The sequence below is a fragment of the Symphalangus syndactylus genome, chromosome 1 (genome assembly GCF_028878055.3).
Source record: "Symphalangus syndactylus isolate Jambi chromosome 1, NHGRI_mSymSyn1-v2.1_pri, whole genome shotgun sequence".
Lineage (NCBI taxonomy): Eukaryota > Metazoa > Chordata > Mammalia > Primates > Hylobatidae > Symphalangus > Symphalangus syndactylus.
The window spans coordinates 77,046,874-77,064,599 of record NC_072423.2 but is presented as its reverse complement, the minus strand read 5'-3'; the positions used below and the strand labels follow the sequence as shown (position 1 = coordinate 77,064,599).

Genomic DNA, 17,726 nt, shown 5'->3' with positions numbered 1-17,726 from the left:
AGAGAGAGCTTCCTACCAGATAGGTGGAGAAACTGGCAGAGGTTCCATCTTAACCCCATGTAGCTAATTGTGGTGCAGCAATGTTATCAGAGAGGAGGCAAAATGGAAGCCACAGAGGTTGATAGGTAGATAGGGTGGAAGAAGGAGGGCGAGAGGAGAATGGACAGGCAGAGCTGGGTTCATTCGTAAAGGGGCAATGGCTGGTTTACTTATTGAGGAGGAAACATCCTACCTGAAAGGAGTTTAAAGGCTGGTTTGTCACCCTGGACACACGTGGTAGACACTGGGACCTGCTGTGCAGCTGAATGCAATTTAGTCCAAGGTTTGTTTACTGTCTCTGGACTCTGCCATCTTCCGCTCTGCATTTCAATTCTGTTGACTGGATACTGGATCTACAGAGGACTGTTTCTGAAAGTGAAGAATCACAATTCATTATTTCTAACTGCTTCTTCTAAGATTTGACAGGAAAAAATCCCTTCTATGAATTACAGTTGGCTCTCCGTATCCATGGGTTCTGCACCCACAAATTCAACTGACCTCAGATCAAAATTATTTGAAAAAGCATATTTGAAAAAAATGCAACAATAAAAACAATACAAATGTAAAAAACAGTACAATATAACAACTATTTACATAGCATTTATATCTATTACTAGGTATTATAATTAATCTACAGATGATTTGAAGTATGCAGGGGATGCAAGGTTACATACAAATTCTACACTGTTTTATATGAGGGACATGAACACCTGCAGATTTTGGGGTCCACAGGGGTCCTGGAATTAATTCCCTGTGGATACTGAGAGATGACTGGACCTCCATTCTCCATGCTGTATATTTTCCTTTTAATTATTGTTGCTGTTTCGGTTTTCCTGAAAGAAAAAATAACATGTTTTAAACTTGTCTATATTATAAATCTCATTTAAAAAGTGTTGAATCAAGGAAGTCTGCCAGCTACTTTTGTTTTCTCTACTTCTTTCCCCATGTTGGACTGCTTTGGCGAAAGTGAATCATATTACCTTACCATGTAAAGCATGGTTAATGGCTTTAAAAGAATTCCCCAGCAACTGAATAACGGGCTGCCAGAAATATTCATGGTGCCAAAGGATCTGGACATGTCTGTTCCATTTATTGTGTGTTTCTTGTTTCATCATGACTAAGTGCTCACAAAAGACATAAAAATCCAAACCTCTAGGGCATGTGGAGTTTGAGGGCAGAAACCATATTTTAATATATCTAGTCTCATACCTAGCATATTAAGATCATTAGGAAAGTATCAATGGCAAAAAATGATGAACCTGTGCTAATGTCGGATACTGAAATTATTAATTAAGTTGACTTCTGGTGAATAGAAAGAAGTCGTTCTGCCACTGCTGTTGTGCCTGGTTAAGTGGCCTAATGTTTATTCTCAGGAGTACTGAGTGTCTTGCCCTGAAACCTTTTGACTTGTCCTGCCTGTTTGAATAAGTTTACATTTCACAGAAATAGGATGGTGGGTCTTATTTTTAAATTAAAACTCCCTGTTAAAAAAGCCTGACAATGTAGTATAGCAACATCATTTAAATTAAAAAATTTACCTGAATAATAAATGGAACCTATTAAGAAAAAAATTGAACCCATTAAAAATAAAAAATAGGAATAATACTGAAAATATCTGAGAAAACAATGGAAATGCAGAAAAATGTAAAAGGTGCTTTGTTTCTTCCATGAAGCAAGAGAAGTCAAGGCGAGCAGCATCTCACCCTCCTCACTGTCCAATCCTTCCCTCACTCTGGGGACCCTCCACACTTGGCCTGTGCTTGGCCACCTGGTTCTCACTTTGGTAGGAGATTCTCATCTCTCCCACCTCGTAGTCTAGGCAGGCAGTTGCCATTGGCCTTGAACACATTGTGGCTTCCACAGGTTATGTATTCTCTGCCAGTCTCTTAATTGCTAGGATTTCAGGGGCAGAATAATTGTCTGAGAATTACACATCGTACACATGTATCAAAATATCACACTGTTCCCATAAATATGTGCAATTATTATGTGTCGATTAAAAATAACACTATTTTTTAAAAGAATTTCTGAGAAAGGGATTCTTAATTGTTTTGCATATGATGCACAGGACAGAAGGCATTCACATGTGACCCACTCCCCTGGGCCAGGGGCCAAGAGAAATTCCTGGGCTGGTTAGCTGAAAGTCTGTGTTTTTTTTTTTTTTTTTTTTTTTCCACTCCTACTCAGCAAAACATATTGGAATTCAGCCGGAGAAGAATGACTTCATGTGAGAATATAAGCCTGAATCTGCTTTAAATGTGTGTGTGTGTGTGTGTGTGTGTGTGTGTGTGTGTGTCTAATCCACATCCGAAATTTAGTCCCTTATTATTTATCAAAATGATTTAAAACACTCCATCATGACCAACTAGTATGAACCCAGGTCCCCTGGCAAAACCCCAAGATCATGATCTCCTGGGACTAGTTGAGTCCTTAGAGAAGGCCAGAGAATTGGCCCTGGGGCCTCCCACTCCTCTTGAGGAAGCCTAATGTCTAGGAGACACTGAGTGGCCGTCCGAAGATGAAGCCTTTGAGGCAGAGTTCTCAAGAAATAAACCTAAGCACCGTAGAGTTTAATTTGACTTTAGAAAAAGAAGCCAGGTAGCTTTTCAGCTGCCTTTTAGCTGGGGACTCAGTGCTGAACCCACCATTTCCTATTGACACAAGTAACTCTATCAGAAAGGCAGTAATTATCAATAACTACCGGCTGTGATTATCAAGCAACTAGTGCACAACACAATTTATGAATTTAGGGCTAGGTGGGTATTTACCTGCAATAGTTACTGAAATCAAAATATGTTTACCATTGATTAAGCATCAGGAAAATGTAAACAAATGCCACAGGTTAGCACAAATCCTTAATTTTGGTAAATGCAGAATTTTTATTAAAAAGGTTTTTCCTAAAATTTAGCACTTTTACTTATATCAGGTACTCAGAAAATTATTATATGCCTGTGATGTAGGGAAGAAAGATTACATAGAAAAATTGTATAACATCTTTTTTATACCCAGCTGTCCTTCTCTTATGGATTTGGATATACTGTTCTTGATATCAGTTGGAGTAGCATTTTTGTGTTTTTCTGATTTAACATGTTTAGCTTAAAAAACAAAAAGAAAATGTGAATTATGTGCTTCAACACTGATAAGATAAAGGCATGGTGGGTGATGTGTTGGAACTTCAGTGTCACCTGGCTTTCCAGATTGCTCCACAAAATTACAAGTTGAATTTTAGAACGTACAGTTGTTTGATTATGTTTAACAGGAGAGTTCCACCATATTTCTCTGAGCAGGACACACTTAGATTTTTAGAGAATTATTAGAGTGGCCTAATGCTTTACCAGAGGGGTTGGCATAGAGAGTTCTGTCACATGCAGATTTTGTTGTTGTTTTGTTTTGTTTTATTTTGTTTTCAAGATGGAGTTTTGCTCTTGTCACCCAGGCTGGAGTGCAATGGCATGATCTTGACTCACTGCAACCTCTGCCTCCGGGTTCAAGTGATTCTCCTGCCTCAGTCTTCTGAGTAGCTGGGATTAAAGGCGCCCACCACCATGCCCGGCTAATTTTTGTATTTTTGGTTGAGACAGGGTTTCACCATGTTGGCCAGGCTGGTCTTGAACTCCTGAACTCAGGTGATCCACCTGTCTTGGCCTCCCAGAGTGCTGGGGTTACAGGCGTGAGCCACTGCACCTGGCCACATTGCAGGTTATATGCACTTAAATCCCTATGTGGACTCAACTTCTGTAAATGCAGACTTTTTATTAAGTTATCTGTACTCTACAAAGGCCATCTGGGACTGGAGGTGGGGAGTAATGCATTTGAAGAAAAACCAGTCATCCTACCTAAACATAAAACCAAATATCTAGCGTGTGTGGAAAAGCCGAACAAAACTATCTGAGTCCTTGATGTGCGCTGATTATGTCTCTCTTATCCATTACAGGCTCAACATGGGAAAAGACATTCCGGCAGATCGGCTTTGAAAGGTAAGCAAGGGTTAGCATGTCTCCATTTTAGTTACTCTTGTCTCAATTTCTTCTAAGTAATTTATTGATTATAAATCAATAGTCCTGTCACCACCCTTTTGGTAACTGTATGACCTTGATAAAGTCATCATTTTGCCCCTCTGAGCCTCAGTTTTTTTGTAGAGCATTACTTTATAAAGCCTTGCCTGCACAGAGCGGAAGTAAAGATGGAATGGGGCAATTGATGTGAAAACACCTCTTGAACTGTAAAACAGTACACAAAGTAAGTTACAGAATTAGAGAATCCCAGGAAATGGTTGACTCTCCCCTAGCTTCATCACCTCATATGTCATAATCAATTCTACAGTTTTAGTACAGAAAAGTTTGTATTTGTATTGATGTCTTCCCAATTATTAAAATTGTTAGATCTTACTAGCCTTAAGTGAAAATCTGAGATCATGTTTTTCTTAGCTAAAAGCATCTCCACACCAGCATCTCCCCAAAAGAAACAAAAATAGACTCATTATAACATCAGAAAATGTGCTGGTAGGTCCATGCAGTTTCTTTTCTTTTCCTTTTTTTTTTTTTTCTTTCTTTTTTTAAAATTTTGTTGAGACAGGGGCTTGCTCTGTCACCCAGGCTGGAGTGCACTAGCATGATCTCGGCTCACTGCAACCTCTGCCTCCTGGGTTCAAGTGATTCTCTTGCCTCAGCCTCCCAAGTAGCTGGGATTTCAGGCACCCACCACCACACCCAGCTTATTTTCGTATTTTTAGTAGAGACAGGGTTTCACTATGTTGGCTAGACTGGTCTTGCACTCCTGATCCGCCCAACTCGGCCTCCCAAAGGGCTTGGGATTACAGGAGTCAGCCACTGCACCCGCTGGTCAATGCAGTTTCTAAACCACCTGCCTTGGAATGAATAGTAGCATTTTGCACAGCTTTCTACCAGTGGCGTTTAGCATCTTATCTCAAATTTTCCGTGGAAATATGGCTATTGAAAGAGAAAAAGTCATTTTAATTTCATTTTACTGTCACAGTAGGTTTTGACTAGTTCTTTTTACCATATTGAAAATGTGTTTGTCTCTGTATTGATCAAGCTGACAGAGCAGTTAAAGTATACAAAGGAAATAATAAAATACTTGAAAATGCATTGTTTCTCCTATAGCAATAGAGAATAGCACATCAGTAGACCCATGTGGTAGCAGTTTCTTTGCCACTTGTTAATTGATTCAAAGATGATTTATTTCCCTACCTACACCTACATCAGCATCATCGCTGTTTGCTGTCTCAGTAAGTGCTCATAATTCTTAAGGTATTGGGGGAAGTTGATTTGGGATGGTCAGATCCCACAGGCCAACTTAAAAGAAAGAATGGAAAGTCATGCCCAGCTTCAGTTCCGTGTGAAATCTTTTTCCAAAGCATCTTTCCCTTGATCCTTCTTTCATATTATGAAACATCTCAAACATACACAAAAATAGAGATAATAGTAGAAAAAGGTCACCTATCCACTCCCCAGCTCAAATAAGTCTTTGCCACACTTACGTTATTTATTTTGGCTGAAACATCTTAAAGAAGATCTCAGATACTATGTCATTTCATCCCTACATAAGTCAGCATGCATCTCTGAAACAAATGGGCCATTTCTTCCAGAACCTTAGTGCCATCATCATACCTAATACAAATAAGTCTTTAGCATTACTTAATACCCAGTCAATATTTACATTTCTTGATCATCTCAAAACTGTCATTTGTATTGGTTGCACCAGCATGCTGTGGAAGCCCAGACATTCCATCTCATTATCACTTCTCTTAAGCCTCTTTATTTAGATCAGTGCCCCCCAGCCCCTCCAGCTTCCTTTCATTTTTCTTCACATCATTGACTTCTGAAGAAACCAGATCAGTTGTCTTACAGAATGTTTTACTTTCTGAATTTGTCTGTTTGCAATATTGTTTGTTATTCTAATCCCTCATTTCATGTAAATTCAAATTATTTCACATTCAGCCTTTGGGAACATATATGTGTTGACTTCTTGTCCTTTTGACACAGACCCATTACTCTATCGTTTTCGTGTTTCCTGCACAGTTAGATGACCCAGGCTCATCCCCTGTTTCTCCTTGGCTCAGCCTTTCCTCCCAGCAGCCATAGACAGTGGATGTAGCAGTATTTCACTAAAATTTTATTTACAAAAACAGGCAGCAGGCAGGATTTGGCTGCTGTCATTTGTTGACCTCCACTGTAGACTTTGGTCATCGCCTGGCAGGTAAAAACTCTTGAAAAAATTATATAGGCTACCCATACAGTCAGCCACGCAGCGTCCCGCACAGTTCCAGGTTTGCCTGGTTCCAAAGACTGAGCTTTTAACACCATACCACGTGGAATTTTTGCGTATGTTTATTTTTGAGCCTATAGTTTCAACCATTACTTTTCAGTACTTATAGTATGGGTCCATTGAGGGTCTTTGGTGATCATTCTGGTTTTTAGATGTCTTAACATGTCATCCTGTGTTTTCCCATGTCATCTCATGTTTTCTCATTTAAGGGCCAACAGTATTCTGCGCATCACAACAAGCGCCTTCAAACATAGGACAGATAGTGATCTTTGAGGTTCTTGTATATTTACAGTTGCAAAGACTAAATGTCAGCAGTATTGTTATATATGGCTTGTCTTTTTTTCTTCTCAAGTTTAACCTGTTCTTTCTCTTAAAGGGAAATTCCAATTATATCTTAAATACAGCTATCTGGTTCTTTAGAGCAATCGTAAAAGCTATCGATCCTTTCATCACTATGTCCTTCTTTGAAGTTCATCCATCAACCTGGTTGCCAGCGGATTATTTTAAAGGGATCACATCTAAAGGAAAAGAAGTAACTGAGTCAGCTAAAGCTGCAAAGCTTTTTCCCCAAGAATAAAAAAAGCAAAGACGCTTTCTGTTGTGTAACTGTTATACTGAAAGGAAGACCTAGAGGACCTGCCCTGCCTACCTCCTTGCAGCAACACTAGATGGGATAGTGGTGGACCTCCCCTGAGATATTGTTCAGTTGTCTCTCTGGAAGCTGTGTGATTATATGCATTGTCTCATAATAAATACACATTGTCACAGTTTATGTGGCTGTACTCATAATAATACATCATTTTCACCTTGCAAACAATCACATTTTCCCTCTGTGGAGCTATTAGTTTATTGTAACACTTCATTACAGAAGTGTGTTGTAATATAGAAAGAAAATGTTGTAATGTAGGTTTGTGTATCTTCTCAGTCACCTCCCACTCCTAGTACTACATTAGTAATATCTACATAACAAAAGCAGACTCAATTTTTTTATTATAGAAAAAAAGAATCTATGCCTATCAAATTTTGGTTTCAATCAGCTCACCTTTCTGTGCAGATTTTCTAAGCTTATGATTACAAATATTTCCAAATCGCAGTCATTTATTAGTCTAGGCTAGGGTGATGCCAGGTGGGCATGGCTTTGTACACTCATGGACACCCTGCCTGTGCTAATCATGTGTAATCAGTGAGGGTGGCTTTGAAACCAACAAGCTTGGAGCTAAAGTGGCCCAAATTCTTGGTGGCTTAATACAACAAATGTTTCTTTCTCACTCCTGCAAAATCTGATGAGGAGAATAGACAACTCTGTGGGGCAGCTCACCTCCACAGGGTGTGTCATTGGTAGGCTGCATTCTCACAGTGCTTTCATCTCAACATGATGCTTGAGACAAATACATCTTTTTTTTTTTTTTGAGACAGAGTCTTTCTCTTGTTGCCCAGACTGGAGTGCAGCGGCGTGATCTCAGCTCACTGCAACCTCTGCTTCCTGGGTTCAAGTGATTCTCCTGCCTCAGTCTCTCAAGTAGCTGAGATTACATGCACCTGCCACCACACCCAGCTAATTCTTGTATTTTTATTAGAGACGGGGTTTCACCATGTTGGCCAGGCTAGTCTTGAACTCCTGACCTCAGGTGATCCATCTGCCTCAGCCTCCCAAAGTGCTGGGATTATAGGCATGAACCACCACGCTCAGACCATCTTTCTTAATTCAATGATTAATGCTGTTCTTATGGTGGCTTTCTGAAATATGGGCTTCTAAATTCTTCAGTTCTTTCAGATAATACACAAATATTTCTGGGAAGTGTAGCAACCTGTTCTGAAATTATAAAATTTCAAAGTTCATTTAGGCATTGAAAGAGGGCTTGGACAATTTCAGACTGGATTTTAAATGTGCCCTCTGGGAGTGCCATTTGTCACTACATCTCACAGTACTCAGGCACCACACTGCCACGGGCTCAGGAAGATGACAAAAGACGGGATATAAGAAAGTTCTTGGGCTGGGCATGGTGGCTCACGCCTGTAATCCCAGCACTTTGGGAGGCCTAGGCGGGAGGATTGCCTGAGCTCAGGAGTTCGAGACCTCGTGTCTACTAAAATACTAAAAATTAGCCAGGCATGGCAGCATGTACCTGTAGTCCCAACTACTGAGGAGGCTGAGGCAGGAGAATTGCTTGAACCCAGAAGGCAGAGGTTGCAGTAAGCCCAGATCGCGCCACTTTACTTCAGCCTGGGCAACAGAGCAAGACTCTGTCTCAAAAAAAAAAAAGTTCTTATAATATCTATTATCGTGATCTCTGAGTGAGTTCTGAACACAGTTTTCTCTGTCTAAGGCTGCATTTTTTGTCTGGAAAAAATGTCAGCAAGTAAATAAGCTTGAGTATATAACTTGCCAGCAGAAATCAAAGTTTTTGCTTGCTGGGAGATCATATTGGTGTCTATTTAAAAATAACAATATTTTACTGATCTCTTGCCCATTTTTAATTAAAAAGCGAAGATATTCTCAGTCATTCTGTGTAATCAGAAAATTACTTCAGATTACCTTATGATTAACATTATTGTATGTGATTTTATTTGATGCTCCACTTAGATAGTAGAACAAAATATCTTGCTCCTTCAAAGAACATTTTAAAATAGAAATCACCCTGACAATAGCCTTCCGCAATGAGACAACACATATCCCTAGTTTTTTTTTTCCTTCAGTGTAGACATAATTCAAAAAGCCTAGCCCTGTCTTTTGGGGTGACTGCAGCCTTCCATAGCTCTGTCTGTCATCAAGCCCCTTCCCCAGCATCTATGTCATAAAGAAATTTCCAACCACCTCCCAAGTTTTAGATATTATTGCTCAGTAAAACCTGTCCTGATGGCCCACTCCCAGGAGCATGACCTCTTCTCATAATTCTTTTCACATTCTTGAGCATGTGAAGAGGAGACCCTCTTAATACCCTGGTGCCGTGGGCACTGCCTGATATGTACTAGCTAATCTGATGTTTGTGGGATAAATTAATGACTTCTTAATAGGGAAATTGGAGAGTGCTTAGGAAAAAGCCAAGAGAGAAAGGACCCACTGTCTTTTGGTCATTACGTTGCAGCAGCTTCTGGAAGTGCCATTTGTCGCTACATCTCACAGTACTCAGGCACCACACTGCCATGGGCTCCGGAGGCAGCTCACTCCTGAGAGTAGAGGGAAGAGAAATGTGGTCCACCTCGCAAGTTTTTTTTTTTTTTTTTTTTTTTTTTTTTTTTTTTTGAGACAGTTTTGCTCTTGTTGCCCAGGCTGGAGTGCAATGGCGTGATCTCGGCTCACCACAACCTCCACTTCCTGGGTTCCAGCGATTCTCCTGCCTCAGCCTCCCAAGTAGCTGAGATTATAGGCATGTGCCACCACGCCCGGCTAATTTTGTATTTTTAGTAGAGACAGGGTTTCTCCATGTTGGTCAGGCTGGTCTCAAACTCCGGACCTCAGGTGATCCACCCACCTCGGCCTCCCAAAAGTGCTGAGATTGCAGGCGTGAGCCACTGCGCCTGGCCAATCTTGTAAGTTTATAAGCCCTTGGTACCTTGCATGGAGAGGTACACAGTACCTCTGTCTTAATTCAATGATTAACCCTGTTCTTATGTTAGATTTGTGAAAGATGGGCTTCTAAATCTTTAATTCTTTCAGACTGTATGTGCATAAATATTCCTGAAAAGTTTAGCAACCTATTTTGAAATTATAATGTAAAATTTTGTCAAAGTAGTTTATAATCGGGGAAATGACTGGGAAAAATGATGTTTTTTTTTAAGTTGTTACTTAAGATTAAGACCAAGATATTAATTTATTCTCTTATTTGAACATTTTTAAGCCTGTGCTTCCTGCCCACCCCTGGGCTATATTTGGAGTTTTCAAATAAACATCACAGGAATGGAAGTGTGATTTATCAAATACTTATACTATGCTGCCTTCTGTGTTCACACTTTGCTTTAGTATTTATTGAATTCCCACAACTTCCAGAGTCAGATTCTACTGAGTTATGCCGGGGGAACAACCTCATATCTCAGTGACTTACAATTTCTTGCTTGTATTAAATGTCAGCTGCAGAGGCTGTGGATTGACTGTGGCTCTTCTCCAGTGCCTGCTCCATCCTGGGATCCAGACTAAAACACAGCCCTCTTTTGGTACATGGCTTTCTTGTGGCTGAAGAAGAAATGCCTTGGCCATGCCAGGCAGTGACTCTTGAAGCATTTGCTCAATGTGAAGTATGCCACCTCTGCCTACTTCCAGGTGCCAAGCCCAAGGCCTGTGGGCACAGAAGCACGCTCCTCCCACAGGGTTCCACTCTAAGCCACACATCACACACAGGGATATAGAATATCATCCTAAGAAAGGAGAGGGACTAGGGGGAAGTACTACACAATCTACACAGTAGACCTTTCCCATCTTACAAACGAGCAAAGTCAAATCATAGAAGTTAAGTATTTTACCCAAGATTGCACAGCTAGTAAAGGCAAAAGCAAGCAGTAACTCGGTTTTATGGGCTCTACCTTCTATTCATTCGTAATCCACCATGCTGTACATGTCCATAAGGGTTTGTTGAGCACACATTATGACAGCAATGCTGGGTGCTAGGGATGATGGGAAGAATAGGTCTTGGTCTTAGAGATGATACCATTTATATTTTATGTTCATACGTATCTCCTCTATATGTAAACATAAGGTACATAACTAAATGGTATCATGTAACTGACTTTATTATATTTTATGTTTACACATAACTCCTATATTTTGTATTTTTGTGAGTTACATGCTACCATTTAGTTCGATCACTTGAAAATGTTTTTGGAGCATCTGCTGCTGCTGTGTACCAGGTGGTATTCTAATGATATCTATATTACAGAAGTGGAAGAAGGAGTAGGTCAATGTGTGAGGTTGAGGCGAGGCCTGGCTGCATAGTTGGGGGACAGGGATGGGAGTTGTCTGTGAAAGCTTAACTTCAGGGGACATCTGGGCAGAGTTTTAAAGAATGGCTTCATTGGCATTCATCCATCTGAACCGTTAGGGATGAAGTGTGAAGCCACACTTGATAAGTAATGAAATCTGGGTATGGAGTGGAAATCATGTCAGGAAGTATCTTATAGGCAATGCCAAGAAGTTTGAATCTTTTCTTTTCTTTTTTTTTTTTTTTTTTTTTTTTTTGAGATGGAGTCTCGCTCTGTCCCCCAGGCTGGAGTGCAGTGGTGCGATCTCGGCTCACTGCAAGCTCTGCCTCCTCCCAGGTTCATGCCATTCTTCTGCCTCAGCCTCCCGAGTAGCTGGGACTACAGGCGCGCACCACTATGCCCGGCTAATTTTTTTTATTTTTAGTAGAGACGGGGTTTCACCATGTTGGCCAGGAGGGTCTCGATTTCCTGACCTCGTGATCCGCCCGCCTTGGCCTCTCAAAGTGCTGGGATTACTGGCTTCAGCCACCATGCCCGGCCTTGAATCTTATTCAGTAGTAATGGGGAGCCATTGAAGGGTGTAAACCCCAGAGAAGGTAAGCTTAGATGTGCTTCTAGAAATGTCACTCGAGCAGCAATATAGACCAGATGAGCCAGGAGTTCAGCTAGGAAGCTGCTGCAGTAGTTAAGGAGAGTGATTATAATGTCTCAACCAAGACAGGGACAGTGTGAGTGTGACATGCAGATGTATGCCAAAAGTATTTTAGGTAAGTGGAATTCGAAATTACAACTTGGTGAATAATTGGCTGTCAGCGTGTAGGGGAGGAAGGATTCTGGAATGAGTACAGTCCATGGGTTGGTGCCTCCCCATAGCTGCTGTCTCCCCGGGGCAGCCTAGAAGGGCTGGGGATAAAAGCCCTGTTGCCCATCAGTGAGCAACAGAAGTAGTGGACAAATGCTCCAGCTCCCCATTCAATTCCTTGGACAATTCGAGGCACATTGCATAGGGTTCTGCAGAAGCTTCCTAGAAACTTTCTATACCAATGACCCACTAGCAATGCATTCTTTCTTGTCTTCTATCTCTTCTCCATCCCTTCCTTTTGGATTTTCCAGGATCACTTCCCAAATAAACCACCTGCACCCAATCCCTCTGTTCAGGTTCTGCACTTTGGAAAACCTGAACTATGATTTCAGTGGTAGCCTGTCTTAACTGATATGAAACTAAACAACCTGGATTCCAGTTTTGTCTTTGGCTTGGATTTATTCTATTAAGGTACAAAATGACACTAATATTATTTATACTATTACTTTAATTACCAATTATACACCTTTATAAGTCTATGGCTCATATATTTTTGGGAGGAGGGGTGTCATAGATCCCTAGAGAATCTGATGAAAACAATGGGCACATAAACAGAAAATTTTACATTCAGTGTCAGGGAATTCAAAGAAGCTCAAAAACACACTGTCAGTTTATCTCAGTTTAAAAGCCCTGTTTTGGATGCGGATATCAGTGTATTTCTTTCTCAGATGACAAAATCTACAAATGTTCCTTCATGCCCTCTGTCAATTCCTTGAAAGCAGATGGGCAATGAGTTAAACTTCGGTCATAGCATTCTGCAATTTGAGAGCTCCAGATACCCTACAGCAGCAGTCCTCAACCTTTTTGGGACCAGGAACTGGTTTTGTGGAAGACAATTTTTCCACGGATCGGGGTAGGGGTAGGAATGGTTTCAGGGAAACTGTTCCACCTCAGATCATCAGGCATTAGCTTCTCATAGGAGCATGCAACCTAGATCCCTCGCATGTGCAGTTCACAGTAGGGTTCTCGCTCCTATGAGAATCCGATGCTGCTGCTAATCTGACAGGAGGTGGAGCTTGCCTGCCACTCACCTCTTGCTGTGTGACCTGTCTCTTAACAGGCCATGGACCAGGACCAGCACCAGTCCAAGGCCCAGGGATTGGGACCCCTACCCTAGAGAGAGCCTCTCCTTTTTTTTGCATATGACGACACTGAGACACAGAGAAATTAAGCAGAAGAGATAGAAGTGTGATTTTTATGAAGATAGAGTTAAAATCCAGATCTGACTTTGTATTTGATAGATTCAATCAGATGAAGTTGTATTACTAATGATTTCATTTTGCCCCCATTTGATAAGAATGTTATCAATAATAATAGTAATCATATTCTACTCAGCACCCTAGGGCATATTATGTATTCACTTTTATTAAACTCCACAATGCTCTAAAGTGGCTGTTGGCACCACACTAGTTTATGGACATAGAAACCAAGGTTCAGAGTACTTCAGCATGTGACCACCCAGCTCAAAGAAGTAAACAGCAGATTTGAACTCTGTACACCACCATCCAACCTGCTTTCTTGCTTTAAGTCACAGTGGCAGTTTTCAGAAGTAACTCTACTGTCCCTTACTCTTAGTGTCACCTGCAGTGTGTGTGTCTGTGTGTGAATAGAAGTAGGTGATTTACCTTCCCTGCTTCACACGCTGTTACAGCTCATAAACAGGCCAGAATCCTGGTATCAACCATTAGAAAGCCCAGAGAGAAAATCCTGAGGCTCAAAGAAGGGTCTCTGATGGTGGAAGTATTTGCAGCAATTCTATCCTATATTCCTTATACAAAATAAAGCAAACACCTGGAGCCCTTTTGCTTTGATGCAATGAGGCAAACTTGGAAAACACCAGAGAATCAGATGGGATGTCTTCCTCAGCCCACCACCATCCTTCGGCATTTGGTGAGCTTTTATTAAAGTCACAGAATTCAGTTCTTTCAGATAAGACTAGTGTGAACATACTAAAATATTCTCTGGCACTAACGAAATATGTTTGTTTTTAATAAATCTTTTTTCTGTTCTTTTCTTTCATTTGAAAAACATTGTTGCATAAAGAATTGAGCATAGGCCGGGCGGTGGCTCACGCCTGTAATCCCAGCACTTTGGGAGGCCGAGACGGGTGGATCACGAGGTCAGGAGATCGAGACCATCTTGGCTAACACAGTGAAACCCCGTCTCTACTAAAAATACAAAAAATTAGCCGGGCGTATTGGCAGGCGCCTGTAGTCCCAGCTACTCAGGAGGCTGAGGCAGGAGAATGGCGTGAACCCAGGAGGCGGAGCTTGCAGTGAGCTGAGATCGCGCCACTGCACTCCAGCCTGGGGGACACAGCGACACTCCATCTCAAAAAAAAAAAAAAAAGAGAATTGAGCATAGTACTAAATGCTAATGTTGTTTTCTACAATATAATTAGCATGGGTCCAGGGAAAACTCTGAATCTTTGCTAGTGGCTGACTGGGGCACTGGATTGAAAGGATTTTAGGCAAAAATGAAGGTTGTGGTTAGGTAGGAGAGATACTGCGCATGTGTGGAGGCAGAAGTAGGAGCACATCTATTTTCCATTCTGGATGAGAGTTTGCCAGGGTGATTTTCCTATCCCCAGCCTAGTGTGTGTGTGGTTGATGTTTGGTACCAAAATGCAAACATCAAAGGTTTGCAAGGACACGGTGACTAGTGGTCACTGTGGTCACCTTAGGCACTCATAGGGAAAACTGACGTGCCAAGACAAAGACAAACTCAATGGTTAATCTTTAATCTGGGTAAAGTACTGACTGACAAACATACCTCTAACTTAACCAGAATTCTGACTTAGATTTTGCTCAAACCCATTGTCATGAGATAGCTGCATTTCATCATAAAATAGTAGACACAGGTCTCTTTCAATCTTGCTATAAACACTTAAGTGCCTGTAACTCCCACACAACGAGAAAAGTTAGCTCTTAGGAAAGAAGCTTTTACATGTATGTGATACTATATAATCATTGTAACTAAACTTTCCCTATGCAGTTGATCAATTTCGATATTTGCCCTGATCTGCCAAGATATCTTGTGTGTACTGGAAGCACAGATTAAAAGCCAGAAATTAATATATGTACATGTGTATGTGTGGATTTAGGTGCTTGCGTGTGTGTGTGTGTGTGTGTGTGTGTGTAAAAAAGTAAATGATTTATATTTTTAGGCTGTTGAGAGCTTTACCTAGGACTTCCAACAGAGAAACTAATTAGCTTTACCTTCCTTTATTCAAGCATAATGACATAATTTAGTAAGTGTTTGGTGAAAATATCTATTTTTCTTCTAGAAAAAATAAGCAATCCTTCATGAAAACTTCTTTCTTTCAAAACATGGCTGGAAGAAAATATTCTCTGATTTGTAATCTCCGTCTTCCTAAATTGGATCATTATGAGTAATATAAACAGTCTTCGAGTTAATGAATGACAACAATGAGATCCTACAGAAAACAGTGCATTCTTGAACTAAAAAACTGAATTCCCAGGTCATTACCTTGGCACCCTGTTCTAGAAAAGTCAGAGGTGTTAGCATGAACATTGTAGGTTTCATGAGGGGCATGAAGAGATGAACTATATATCACTGAAACATTTCAAGTCTTGGTGTAGACAGCATGATGAACAGTAGACGGGAAATTCATGCTGTTTGATATGGAGGTAAAACATGGGTGTTGAGTGTTTAAAATGGAATGTTTGGGGGAGTTGTGCTAATAGGCATCTACAAGAGAAGGGTTCATATTTCTTATTTGTTCTGCATCCTACTTGCAAGTCTGAAATTAGCTCTCTCATATCTCTAACCACCATGAAATGCCTTTTCCATAGGCATTTTATGCTGAGGAAGCTCAGCCAGTGAAGCACCTTACTGGAGACAAAGACATTATTGCTCAGATAAAATGACAGCTTTTATTAGGTGGATTTCATAGGAAGTGTTTGAATTTTCCATCCAAATCTTTGGAAATACATTATCCTAGATAAAGTGAAAAGTTTCTTCCTGATTCTTCATTTTCCTGATATACCTCTACACATACACACAAACGCACCTTCCTAAGTTTACACAGAATATTTGAAGTAGCGAACAACTACAGGATTGTCCCAGTATTGTATGACTTCCATAGCTTAGTTGTTTCATTCCCAGGTCAGTGGAGATTCCAAGAGGTTGAGTAACTTCTTGACACCTGAACGAAGGCAGTTAGGTTTTTGTGACTACAGCGCCCGTGCTTCCCTTTGCTAGTCTCTGCAGACCCCACTGGGGTCTTCTTATGTGTCAAGTGCAATCCCGTTGCCTGAATGTGAAGCTGCCTAAATATCACGTTGTATTCTCTGCCTCCCTGCCTTTCTTGGCTTCAGTTGATTGCATCCTTCATTGCTTAGGGACCCAGGGAAGCTTTGGTCAGGCAGTCCTCCCAGTCTTCATATGTTTGCTTAATCCTTTTCTTTCAACCCCATCTTGGCATTGCTGAGCCCCCACCCCACTCCTTGGCATTGCTCCTGTACCATGCTGATTTGCATCTCTGATAGAAACACCTTCCTGTGGCTGAAAGATTTACGTTCACTCCTCCGTTCTACAGACTTCCTGCTATCCTTACTCAGGCATAGGCTCATCCTCCCTTCCCTGGGAAGGTAATGGCCCTTCCCCTGATCTTAAGCCTCATTCTTCCTAGACAAGAAAACAAAATTATTTTTACTAAAACACAGCTATAATCCAATTTTTCACCTATCTACTGAATTAATTTTTAACTCCCCAACCTAATATTCAGGACGTCCCCCACCCACATTTTCAGTCAAATTATCTCTCACTATTTCCTTCTGCACACATTTTAACTTTCCTCATGGTTGCAGTCTGACTTCATCCCACACTTTCTTTCTCCTATTTTCTTTTTTTTTTTTTTTTTTTTGAGACGGAGTCTCACTCTGTCGCCCCAGCTGGAGTGCACTGGTGCCATCTTGGCTCACTGCAAGCTCTGCCTCCTGGGTTCACGCCATTCTCTCCCCTCAGCCTCCCGAGTAGCTGGGACTACAGGCGCCTGCCACCACGCCTGGCTAATTTTTTGTGTTTTTAGTAGAGACGGGGTTTCACCATGTTAGCCAGGATGGTCTTGATCTCATATACAATATTTTACTGAAACTCTCTGTCTAAATATACACAGAGTCTCTCTTAGGTAAAACTTTTACCTCTTAGATCACATCCATGCAAGGGTGGAATGCTGCATTCATGATCTTGTGCTTAGCACAATGCCCTAATGCAAAGAAGATATAAAATAAACATTTGTTGCACTTAATTTAATAGACAGTTTGTAAGCCAGGATTTTATGTCAAATTTTTTTGTCTGCATAACCAAGAAGGACTTGAGGAGTTTGCACCAGCCTACCTCAATATCATTCGATAGCAGAGAAAGTCTTTGAAGACAGAGTATTTTATTAAGATGGAGCAATCATTTCCTGTATAAGAGGAAGAGCACTTCAGAAATATTTAAATTATTGTATTACATAAAAGACTTATTGCCCTTAATTCAGAAGGGATATATTAAATAGTTAAAATTTGTTGGTTACAGATTGGATTTTCCTTTCACCTTGAGCATACACTTTTAAAAGTTATATGTGCATTTAAAAATATTTAAATGTATTAGTTTG

General features: G+C 40.7%; 1 protein-coding gene across 3 annotated transcripts in view; it reads left to right on the top strand.

The window, feature by feature from the left end:
* Positions 1-17,726, top strand: part of PIEZO2 (piezo type mechanosensitive ion channel component 2) — a 479,216-nt gene that overhangs the window by 234,929 nt on the left and 226,561 nt on the right. For all 3 annotated transcript variants that reach the window (XM_055238811.2, XM_055238801.2, XM_055238791.2), the window contains exon 4: positions 3,974-4,016. In XM_055238811.2, coding sequence (XP_055094786.2) covers positions 3,974-4,016 — 43 coding nt within the window. The remainder of the gene's footprint in view (positions 1-3,973; positions 4,017-17,726) is intronic.